We start from the raw sequence: 13,174 nt of genomic DNA on the forward strand, positions 1-13,174 counted from the left end.
CCTTAGAATTGAACCACTGTTGTGTCCATTTATTTAGATCGTCCACTTTCACTTCATAACCACCATTCACCCATTTGAGACTCGGTGTACTCACAAATATTCCCTGTTGGACAAATGTCTTCATTTCAGGGCACTCACGAATTGTCACTTGTATGAGAAATGGAAATTCAGTAACACGTTTTGTCAGAAAGAAATACCTCAGCTTAGGCAGATCGTCAAGATGCAGTTCTTCCAACAGTGGAAATAAGGTCATTATTTCTTCTCCTTGTTGTTCCTCTTTTGTGATCACTTCTTCCATTGATGAACATCCTTCTATCCGTAAACTTCGGAGGTTTAGAAGACCTCGAGCCACTGATGGAGACATCAAGTTTCTCAAGTTTCCACAATTCGATACATGCAACATTACAAGTTTGCTGAAGTAGGCAGTTGAAAGTTGGTCAGAGCATAGAGTTACGCTTTCAAGCTTTGAGATGGTTAGCTCTTCCAAGTTGGGAAAAGAAACCTTCAAGTATTATAAGGCAATTCAGAATTTGAAATTTATAGATATCTCTAATGAACTCGAGTTAATATCCAATAACAATCGCGGTATCTCTAGATATTACTAATGCAGCAGCAGACCAGGAATGTATGACACAAACCTGAGAATTGAACATTACTTTCACCTCATCATCATTGTTCACAGTACTTTCGAGACTCACAGTTATTCCCTTTTGGACAAACATCTTCATTTCAGGGCACTTATGAATGGTCACTTCTATGAGAAATGGAAATTTAGTAACACTCTTTGTTAGAAAGAAATGCCTCAGCTTAGGCAAATCGTTAAGAATCAGTATTTCCAACAGGGGAAATAAGGTCATTATTTCTTCTCCTTGTTGTTCCTCTTTTGTGATTACTTCTTCCATTGATGAACATCTAACTATCCGTAAATTTCGAAGGTTTAGAAGACCTCGAGCCACTGATGGAGACATCAAGTTTCTCAAGTTTCCACAATTCCATACACGCAATCTTTTAAGTTTGCTGAAGTAGGCAGTTGGAAGTTGGTCAGAGCATAAAACATTTATGTTGTTAGCCACATCGATATATAGCTTTTCCAAGTTGGGACAAGAAACCTGCAAACATTGAAGTATCAAACTTTGATGTAGAAAACACTACGCCAAAAGTGCTTAGACATATTTATTTATATATATAAACTTAAGTAGACAAAACAGTTTATATGATACGTTTGTATTTAATAGTAAAAGAATAGACTTTTTGTGTAAGTAATATCGCTAATGCTCAATTAAAATTAAAGGTAAATTTTAATTCATAAAAACCCTCAAAATAAGAACTGAAAAAGAAATCTCATTTCATACTTTTTTAAAATCTTTATTTTTTATGATAAGAAGCACACCTTTTCATGAAAAAGAGGATTTGGGTGAGTGATGAAGTTGTTGGCAGTAGGCCACAAATTTTGGAACTTAGGTAAATCCCTGAAGGTCAATTTCCGTAACTGAGGGAACTCAATGCCGTCAACATTGTCACTGCAAAAGTGAGTGAGGCATTCCAGATCTATAACTTTCAACGCATATAAATTGGGGAACTTGATTACTTCATGTGTTGTCCGAGAGATGTTGAATATATGTGTCACTAAATTACAAGCAGAGAGGTGGAGACATTTCAAGTTCTGAAATTCATTCGGCTGCAACTCATTCAACACATTATTAGAGCCCTCTCCACTTGAACTTACAAATTCACTCTTCTTCAACAGGTGGCAGATCCAACCAGCCAATGGGGTGGTCTCCGTGACCTCTAAAGCAATGCTCTTATCGTAATCATACATTCTATCTTCATAAACAGAGCCCACTTTAATATTGTACCGTGTCAACTTGGAGGGAAGGACCAACTTACTGTAAGTCACATCTTCGGAACATTCATATAACGGCAGTGCAGTCAATTCCGATAAGGATTCTAGTTCCATCAAGATGGAGCAACTAGAATCATTCACTCTCGTCAAATGTAGTTCCTCCAATCGAATTAGTCTTGATAAGACACCTGTTGAAATCCTTTCAAGTGTTTTGCTCTCATTCCAAAACTCTAATACAATTAACTTGGTCAAATTTCCTATCTCCTCTGGCAGCTCATCTAACCGAGTATCTCTTATGCTTAGGATTTCCAAATTGACAAGTTTTCCAATAATAGATATGTCTTCTAACTTTAAATTAATCACATGCAGCGTCCTCAAACTCGATAACCTCTGAATGGATGCTGGAAACCGACAAATGGAGTCCTCATCATATCTACCCATCAGGCTTAAGACTTTGAGTTCACATCATGCCTTACCATAAATTTGTGCTCTTCCTCGGATGCAATATATATAGCCACGTCACGTAACACATCATGCATTTCGACATAATTTTTGTCTGAACATTGGGATAACAAGAAACTATCTTTCAATATTTCTATCAAAAGACACACCCTATTTCTTGCATGTTCTAAATTTTTCATTTCCGAAAAAATGCCAAGCCCCTTTCCGTATCTAAGTAATTCTTCAATCCAAATGTCACTATCTTCCTCAAACAAAGAACAAAGCAAAAATAGGTACCTGGCTTCATCACTTTCAATGTGATCATAGCTTAGCCTCAGAGGTCCATACACCTTTGCATGCACTCCAGGAATATTTTTTGTATCTGCAGAACATAATCGCTTAAGGGCATCCTCCCACGAAGGCTTGGTTTTACGCTTTAGTGCTCCTGCAACTTTAATAATTGCAAGCGGCAATCCCTTGCATTCTTTTGAAACATCTTTTGCTATATCAAGCAGAGAAGGATCGTCGACTGAATTACCGACTTTCTCCTTGAAAAGCATCCATGCTTCCTCTTCAGGTAAAGTTTCGATTTCCATGATCTTCTGTGCCTTCATTATATCACAAACAGGTCGGAGACGTGTCGTCAATATAACATTGCACCGGTAGTTGTGGTTGCTACCGGTAGAAATTCCGAGTTTCTCTAGATCATAAAGAGCCTCCCAAACATCATCCAAGATTACAAGAGTACGGCTGTTGTGAACCATTAACCTTGTACGCAGCAGATCGCCACGACTCCACAAATCATCCCCTTGTAATGTAAGTCCGACCCCTCTTGCGATCTCCTCCTGAATTGTTTTAGGGTCCTGTTGTTGACTGACAATTACCATAACAACATCATTGAACAACTCTTCTTGTTTCGCCTTTCGTCTGATTTTTTCAGCCAGTGACGTCTTACCAACACCACCCAGACCGCATGTCCCAATAATTGTGACCCCGTCATCGTTCAAAGCTGCCATGACCTCATCCTCTTGCAATTTTCTAGAATCAAACTCCTCAGCGCTGTTGATAGGTAGAGGTTCATTTTCAACAGCAGGATAGCAGAAAACAGCATAACTGTTGCCTTCATTTTGAAGTTCAATCAAATCCAATGCAATTTTCTTAGCTCTCCTGCTCAGGAGGCAACGTGACTTAAAGTTTGGACACCAATCATATCTATCAACCTCATTTCTACCTCGTCGCGTTACATCTGCCACCTTAGCAGTAATGGTAGCAACACTAGCAAACCAAGCCTCAACATTGGGTGAAATGACGTGTAAGTTTCTCCGGTTAGCCTTGGCTCTTTGATCCACCCCAATTCTGATATTCTTCAGCTTCTCAGATTCATTTTCCATACATGTGATGTTTCTCTTGTAGTAAACAAAATACCCGATCCCTTGCACAACTGGCTTTATCAAGCAATCTGTTACCTTGTCCACAAAAACAGATAAGAATTCCATATTTGATTTCTTAGTTACAAAGTAGAATGAAAATAGGTTGAGAGTGAATTGAAAGCTGATAATTGCAGGACTACTATTATTAACAGCTAAATTATTGAGGGAAAAGGGATAATTGCATTTTTTCAAACGTGGACCTGCACTATCTTGAAAGTGACTAAACAACAAACACATCAACACCAACATCTAAATAATTGAGGCACTTTACAGCTAAAATTGTTGGAAGTTAGCTTTGTTTTTTTTCGAACTTTCTTTCACATAGACCAAACAACAAACACATTAACACCAATATCCAAATGTCTCTATTTGTTTAATTTCATATAAATTTAAGTGTGTACATATTAAATTTTAAAATTGAATATATATATCATATCATATCTCATATCATATTCATATATTACTAAAAGCATGAACAAAAAAAGTTAAAAATTGAATTACTATTTTACCCCCTTTTATAAATTAAATTGTTATTAAATATTTAAATATTTAATTGTATAAATTTAATCAAAATGTTAATGACTTTTAGACTTCTTAAGATTAATTTCTAATTAAATATCGAATTAATTAATATTTATTATTTATAATCTATATGTATATAGTAATTATATATTTTTTTAAAAAATGGTCTCTACCAAAATTGCTATATTTTTCCTCTTCTCATAATTTTTTCCTTAACCCCTCTAATGAATAATATAATTTATGTGGTTAAAGTACTATCCTTAATGATAAATAACGAAATTTATTAATTTAAAGGTTGCAAATCTGCAAAATGGAGACACACATTGATACTGTCTTCTTGACTATTATTAAAGAATGACTTTATCTTCACAAATTTAAATTCATTAACGCTTATTACGTGATAAGAACTTTAGTTGTTCTTTCTACATGGTTTGCTAATTTTAATTTTTTTTCTTCATATTCTTCATATATTTATTATTATTTTCTAATTACTTATTTAACTTTTATACTCTTAATATTCATAACTATCATCTTTTCATATTTATAACCTCCAAATATTTAAACTAAAATTTTAAGATTTCTTTTGATATTCCTTCTATTCTATCTATATAAATTCAACTTCTTTATCTCATGAAACTCCTACCAAGATTATTAGGCTATCATTTTTATTCTATAGTTAAAGTAGATGAAGAAGCCTCTTAAATTTTGATAGGATATGGAAGGAGTGGACAAGAACTCAGAGAGTTATGTATTAATTTTGTACTGATTTTTTCATGTCTACATTATATTTTTTCTTAAATCTGTTTCTTTTTGTCTTTTTTTTTTCCATTAAACTTCTTAATTTAGTTTTCTATGAATGTTATATTGCATAAGTTTTTATTCTTATTTTGTAATTGTTACATTTTATTATTCATTACAATTTACATATATATTTCCATGAAACTTTACTCATTCTAATGTATCTATAAAAATTCACATAGAACACACGTGCGAAGCACGTCCTCAGAATCTAGTATTTCTAAAAATAGGAAGTTCCTAACCTCAAAATTGAATTATCATTTTACTCTTAAAATAAAGTACTATTTAATTAAATACTATCTAATTAGTGCTCCCTCCGTCTCTTTTTATTTGTCCACTTTTCCTTTTATAGTTGCTTCTAATTACTTGTCCATTTTGACAAATCAAGAAATGATAATTTTTTAACCTATTATACCATCAATTTAATGACTAATTACTTTGAAATATGTAGAACTTTTCATCCACTTCATAATTAATAAGAGTAAAATGACTACGTCATTAGTTATTTTTAATAGATGTGTCAATTCAAAAATAGACAAATAAAAAGGAACGAAGGGAGTAAATAGTAATCATTATTATAAAACTTTTCCATTCAAAAATAATATTACTTCTCTACGTCATCAATTAATCATTATATCCATGTGGAGAAGATAGAAAGTTGAAAAAGTAATTCAAATGTAGACCAAATTCATTGGATTATATAAATTTGTGAAGTGTTTGCCAAAATTATGTGATCATAATTTGGTCAGAACTGAAAAAAAAGAGACTAATTTAACCTTTTCTCTTTCAAAATAAAGTTATAGTCTATATTACCACTATTTTTCTAAACGTATAGAAATGCTTGTGAACAACAATATTATGTTTAATAAACTTTATAATATGGACTTATTACAATCTAACTTTATCTTCTTTTAATATTTCCTAATTTACTCTTTTTCTTGTTCCTTTTTCTTCATCTTTTTGTTATCCTTTATCTTTTCTTTTTCATTAGATGTAAAAATATAATTCCATAAAATATTTTTGTATAAAGTTTATCAAAGACTTTTTAATTTTAAACTTGAAAAATAACATTTATTTATTTTTATTATATACAAATCATCCAATTCTAAAATCAGGCACACAAAAACAATATTCATTCATGTCTAGCTTTATAACACAAAATTTGTTGAAATAACATTACATTTGTTTTTTTAATTTTAATTTCATTATAGTAAATTGAATACACTATCATCAAAATTTAAAATAATATGGTTTGATTATTTGTTTTTCTTCACGTCGGACTCATTTGAATATTATATTTCATAATCATCTTCTGAAATAGATAAAATATTTTTATAATAAACTATAAAAATTATTATTTTCAGATAACAACAAATCTTTTTAAATAAAGTTGTACTTTAATGCGATAAATACAGAAAAATAAGTTTTGTGGGGATAATTTATAATTAGATGAATTTTATGTATTAAAAATAAGAAAGTAATTCTCTTGTTATAATTTTTTTGATATCTTTGATTGTTAAATGGGGTCGTCTCTTATGAACCATATGAGTTTAAGTATTTCTATAATGTGTTGATGTCTACTAATTTTAAGTATTTTGAGTTTGATTGTCGTTATTAAAATATTTTAAATTTTATGCATGGCTTAATTTTTTTTTAAAAATATAATAATTACTACAATTACCTAATTAATTAGAGCTCATATTAATCATAAATATAAGTAATGATATCAAATCATCAAATTGACATAATAAATGATCACAAAACTACAATATTAATGATTGGCTCTGTTGGTTTGTTATCTAGGGTTTGATATATATGAACTAGAGTGTTTTGAGTTCCGACTGTTATTATTAAACTATTTTACATTAGATTAAAAAATTATGTAAAATGTAATTTAAATTTATCTATATAATAATACATTAAAATTACTTAATTTTATAAATTCATGTTTAGTTTCAAAAAAAATATTAATTTTAGGGAAAAGTAATATTAGTATTATGACTACAACTATGTAAACTAAATATTTAACATATCATTTCATAACAAACATTTTTGTGATAAAACTATAAATAATACTAATAAAGAAAAATATATATGTTATGAAACTTCGATAATTCGTGCTTAACAAATTTGTATTGTCATTATCATTGGAGAACTATGAAGATGATTTTCTTTCATTTTTTTGATAAAAAAATTATTTTGAAATCATAAAGAACTTTCTATATCTGTTATGTGTTATTATAATTTTTAAATGAAGATCCATCAACATTTTTATCCAAAAAAAAAAATTGTATGTGTCTCTACTACTCAAATAAAAAAAATATTAATTTTAAGGAGGTTTTATTTGTGTATGATACGACTCATATACAAACGAGAATATGAAGACAATTACATAATAGGAGAAACATTATTGTAGTTTCAATTTTCTTCATATTTCACTCACATACGTTCTAAGTATAAGTAGATGAAATATACTTTTATTATTTAACTTCTTTCTAGAAATTTGATGCGTAAGTCATAGCAACAACTTCTTTAAATAAATAGGAGTATTCGTTTTGCCAACTCAGTTAATTTCAAATTTTTAATTTTGAATATTATAGATATAAATTTTTAATTTTGAACATTATAGATATAATTTTGCCAACGCACGTGTATCCTATCTAAAGTGATATAAAATATTTTAAATAACTAAAATATAAAAAATCATCTTACAATTAAATTACTATAATATCGTTCATTTTTACAAGAAAAGTTCAAATATTTGAGATCTTTTCTTTGATACCAACATGTGTAACAAATTGAAATATGATAGCATAGTATCTCTCGCCGAGCTAAAAGAGAGATGAAAATACTTCTTATTTTAAAATATTATAATTACGAAGGAAACGATGTATATTATTATCTAACATACGAATCATCTACAAGACAAAATTCATAAAAAAGACAAAAAAAAATTTGAAAAGACAATAGTTATTGGTAAAGTTATAACATAAATGAAGGTTGCAATTAACCTTCAATATTGATTTTTTTTCATTATAAAGGAATATCAAACATTGAATGCTACGAACTGAATTTTTTAAAAAGATTAGCTTTGGATATAGAAAGATGAGTGACAACTTGGATGTCAAAATGTATGAAAAGTTAAAAACTGAATTTACGTTTCTCAAAATAAGATAAAAGAAAAAAAATATAAATGAAGAAATTATATCATGACTTCTTCCATGAAAGGAGTAATTTATTGTTAATCTGATTAAACGTTACATTTCTATCTCAAATTATTTGTTGTTTCTATCTTACACATTCCTTAGAAAATATTAATTAACAGAAGTAGATTAAAAAAATATAATACATTACACTCTTACACGCCCTTTAAAAATCAACTCAACATATATAAGTAACCAAATCTTAAAACAAATTAAATAATTTTTATCATCAATTAATCTAGTACAATAATGTAATAAAAAAAAGGAACAATAAAATTACATTTTTAAAAGTTATAAATTACTTTGCAAAAGTATATTAATAGTGTCATGATCTAATGCATGTCTCTGTATTTTACTTCAAATAAGAGAAACTATATAATAAAATAAAAAATAAAACATATCTAATTGTTTTATATACAATGATGTCTACTTCATGGTAGGAGTATATCGAGAGTGTCATGATCTTATGCGTGATCATTTATTTTACATTTGAAGAAGAGAAAAATTATACTAATTAAAATAAAAAAATAACAAATTGATCTTAGTCTTCACATAAACCAATCTATTAAAATTGTTCTTCAAATACTTTATGTAACGACCTGTTTAGTCATTTTGAGCAGCAGATTTTATTTCTGGAAAAAACTGGCTGAGACGACGGATTCCACGACGGACCGCCATGGGCACGACGGACCGTCGAGGGGGTATCGTTCCAAAACACTTAGAATTCTGAAATTTGGGTACTGAAATCGACTCTCTGAACTTCGTGACAGAATGGCAGGACGGACCGTCGTGGGCACGACGGACCGTCACACATTTTCCACAGAAATTAACTCTCTGAACTTTGGGACGCACCTGCAGGACGGACCGTCACAGGTTGCGTAACCCAGGCTGGGTCGGATTTCTATTAAAAGTTTTTAAGGGGCGTTTTGGACTATTCCTGCTATAATTATAAATTTAGTGGGTTAATGTTAATAATTGAACTACTTGGGGGTTAAAAGAGATAACCTTGAAATAAATAATTGGTTAATTCATCATCTTTAATACTTAATTATATGCTAACTAGGGTAAAAGAAAAAGGGTTTAAATAAGAAAAATAGAAAGAACAAAGAGAAAGAGAGGAACGATCGATCGAGAGAGAGGGAAAGAACGCGAGGAAAGCAAAGCTTTGGGGAAAGTAGATTGCTTGATCACAATTCTTCGGTGGAGGTAGATTATGGTTTATGCTATTCATAGTAAACTCTTAATAGCGAATGATATGTATTGGGTAGTATTATAAAGTCTTCTATGTGCTTAATTGTGTGCTTGCATGATATGAATATTCTAATTGTGATGAATTAGCATGATGAGGCTGTTGAATCTTAAACCCTAATCTACTTTGTTAATGATAATGCCTTGGTCTAAAAGAAGGCTTGATGGACTAAAGTAGTGAGATTAGGGGATCGGGTGTCACGTTCCGACACCAGGATAGTAATAGAGGATCGGGTGTCACGTTCCGACACCAGGATAGTATATGAGGATCAGAGTGTCACGTTCCGACACCAGGATAGTATATGGATTGGGTGTCACGTTCCGACACCAGGATAGTATATGAATCGGGTGTCACGTTCCGACACCAGGATAGTATATGAGGATCGGAGTGTCACGTTCCGACACCAGGATAGTATATGAGGATCGGAGTGTCACGTTCCGACACCAGGGTAGTATATGAGGATCAGAGTGTAGCGTTCCGACACCGGGATAGTATATGGAGCGGAGTGTCACGTACCGACACGAGAGGAATAAAGATAATGAATCTTGAAATATGCTAATATACTTAATCTAAAGAACTAATTCCCAAATGAGTATGGTGTGGAGGCTTGAGTCCTCATTGATGTGAGTAGTGTTGTTGCAAATGATTCTTATGCGTAATGCTATCACCTGTTAAGTATTTGATTGGTTTTATGTTATTATCTGATATATACTGTTTTCTATTTTGAGTTGGCCGATGATACCTACTCAGTACTTGTGTTTTGTACTGACCACTACTTGTATTCTTTTTCTTTGTTAATTGTGGAGTGCAGCAAACATACCGTCGTCTTCAACTCAACCGCAACTCTAGTCAGTCTTCATCAAGCCAGATTTCAGGGTGAGCTATTGCTTCTAGCTTGGACTAGATCTTCCTCTTCATGTCTTGATGCCTTGAAATCCCGGCATGGACTAGCTTTTTACTTATTTTAGCTTCTTAGAATACTCTTAGTTTAGTAATTTGAGGATAGATGTTCTTTTGGTGATGACTTCCAGATTCTGGGGGAAAATGATTGATAAATTTAGAAGTTATTTAATTGGTTTTGTTAATGAGTTTTAAGTCTTCCGCATTGTATTTTGTTCATTATGTTTGAAATGTTGGGGTTTAGATTGGTTGGTTCGCTCACATAGTTGGATAAGTGTGGGTGCCACTCACGGCTCGTTTTGGGTCGTGACAAACTTGGTATCAGAGCATTAGGTTCGTTGGTCTCATCACACAAGAACGAGTCTAGTAGAGTCTTAAGGAATGGTAGGGGGACGCCTTTACTTTTCTTTGAGAGGCTATAAGACTTTAGGAAAATTCTATTCTTTCTTTCTTTCTTTCGTGCTATTACTTGGATCCAATTGGTATCTAGGTGATACAAATTGGTATCGGACCATCTTCACTCTATTTCACAGATGCTTAGAACTAGAGCAACAACCGCGCCAACACCAACACCGGCAAGACAAGATGCAACTGAGCCAGCCACTGGGGCTGTAGCTCGAGGAGGATTAGTGGCAAGAGACCGTGGTAGAGGTCGCGGGAGGATGTCCTCTGGAGGAAGAGGATCAGCACCTGGCCCATCTAGTACTAGGGCAGAAACTCCTCCACCGACGGAGGAGGTAGTAAGAGAGGGTGAGGAAGGGGAGAATGAACAAGTGCAGAATGAGGAATTACCACCCCAACCTACCCCAGAGATGATTAATCAGGTTCTTGCTTATCTTAGTGGGTTATCTGATCAAGGCCAGACACTTCCAGTGTTTTCTGCACCAGCCCCTCAGGTTCCGAAAGTACGACAGGCCGCTGCAGAGGCTCCCCGTATGGATGCCTCATTGGAAATAGGCATGTTCCCTCGTTTGACTACAGGGCCCACAATGACAAGTGATCAGCATAACTTTTCAGTAAGTTCTTGAAATTGAAACCTCCAGTCTTTAAGGGTGCTGAATCTGAGGATGCCTATGATTTTCTGGTCGACTGTCATGAGTTGCTACATAAGATGGGCATAGTGGAACGATTTGGCATCGAGTTTGTAACCTATCAATTTCAGGGAAATGCCAAAATGTGGTGGCGGTCACATGTTGAGTGTCAACCCGCACAGGCACCACCTATGACTTGGGCATCATTCTCTATCTTGTCTATGGAGAAGTATATCCCCCGAACCTTGAGGGATAGGGGGAGAGATGAGTTCTTGAGCCTAGAGCAAGGTAGGATGTCGATTACTGCGTATGAGGCTAAGTTTCGTGCATTATCCAGGTATGCCACCCAACTTTGTTTTAGTCCACTAGAGCGAATTCGCTGTTTTGTGATGGGGTTGAGGTCAGAATTGTGGATTTCAGCCTTACAGGTAGCGGCTACAGCAAAATCCTTTCAAGAAGTGGTAGACTTCGTGATAGAGGTGGAGGGAGTGAAGCCACATGACTTCACCATGGCATCGACATCAAAAAGGTTTCGTAAGGGAGGTGAGTTTAATGGTTCTTACTCTAGAGGGCAGGGTTCAGGAGGTTATCCAGTCCGACCCATTCAGTCTGCGCTACAGGCTGTAGTTGAGGGTCCACCTCAGACCAGTCAACATTTCTCTGAGGTTGGAGGTTATTCCCAAACTTCGTCATTCTCACAGATACCGATGCTTGAATCCAGAGAGTGTTATGGATGTGGGGAGACTAGACACATTAAGAGGTATTGTCCAAAACAGAGTTACATACTTCCCATAGTCAGAGGTAGAGGTGCTCATGGAGAGGCCTTCATTCTGGAGGACGTGGTGGTCGAGGTAATGGTGGTCACCAAAATGGCCGGGGTGACGGGCAAACTGGAGCCACTACAGCACAACATGGTAGGGGCAACGGGCAGACAGGCGATAGGGCCCATTGTTACGCTTTCCCCGGGTGGTCTGTAGCGGCGACATCTGATGGTGTTATCACAGGTAATCTTTTGGTTTGTGATTGCATGGCTTCTATATTATTTGATCCCGGCTCCACAATTTCATATGTATCTTCCTCATTTGTTACTGGTCTTAATTTACCTTGTGAATTGCTTGACATGCCTATTCGTGTGTCAACTCCGGTGGGTGAGTCTGTGATAGTTGAAAGGGTATATAGGTCTTGTCTGGTGACGTTTGTGGGGAGCAATACTCATGTAGACTTGGTTATCTTAGAAATGGTCGACTTTGATGTAATTCTGGGTATGACTTGGCTTTCTCCGAATTTTGCGATCTTAGATTGTAATGCAAAAACTGTAACATTGGCCAAGCCTGGGACAGATCCGTTAGTGTGGGAGGGTGACTACACTTCCACTCCAGTACGTATCATCTCCTTTCTTCGTGGTAAGAGAATGGTTAGTAAAGGGTGTTTAGCTTTCTTGGCACACCTCAGGGATGATACTACCCAAGTACCTTCAATTGAGTCGATTTTGATAGTCCGTGAGTTTCTGGATGTGTTTCCTTCAGACTTTCCTGGTATGCCACCGGATAGAGATATTGATTTTTGCATTGATCTTGAACCGGGTACCGCTCCATTTCCATACCCCTTTATAGAATGACTCCCGCTGAGTTTAGGGATTTAAAGGCTCAACTTCAGGAACTGTTAGGTAAAGGCTTCATTAGACCAAGTGCATCCCCATGGGGTGCTCCTGTTTTGTTTGTGAAAAAGAAGGATGGAAGCTTTCGGATGTGCATAGA

The 13,174-nt window shown here is 34.1% G+C and overlaps 1 protein-coding gene across 1 annotated transcript; it reads right to left on the bottom strand.

Moving 5' to 3' along the window:
• On the bottom strand, window positions 1-3,866 carry LOC101253568 (probable disease resistance protein). Its single transcript, XM_069291869.1, is given in 5 exon segments — window positions 1-103; window positions 198-502; window positions 639-1,109; window positions 1,391-2,298; window positions 2,301-3,866. Coding segments are annotated over 5 exon segments (3,177 nt in total). The 5' UTR covers window positions 3,781-3,866; the 3' UTR covers window positions 1-90.
• Between the last annotated feature and the right edge of the window lie 9,308 nt (window positions 3,867-13,174).

The sequence above is a fragment of the Solanum lycopersicum genome, chromosome 12 (genome assembly GCF_036512215.1).
Source record: "Solanum lycopersicum chromosome 12, SLM_r2.1".
In the NCBI taxonomy this organism is placed as follows: Eukaryota; Viridiplantae; Streptophyta; class Magnoliopsida; order Solanales; family Solanaceae; genus Solanum; species Solanum lycopersicum.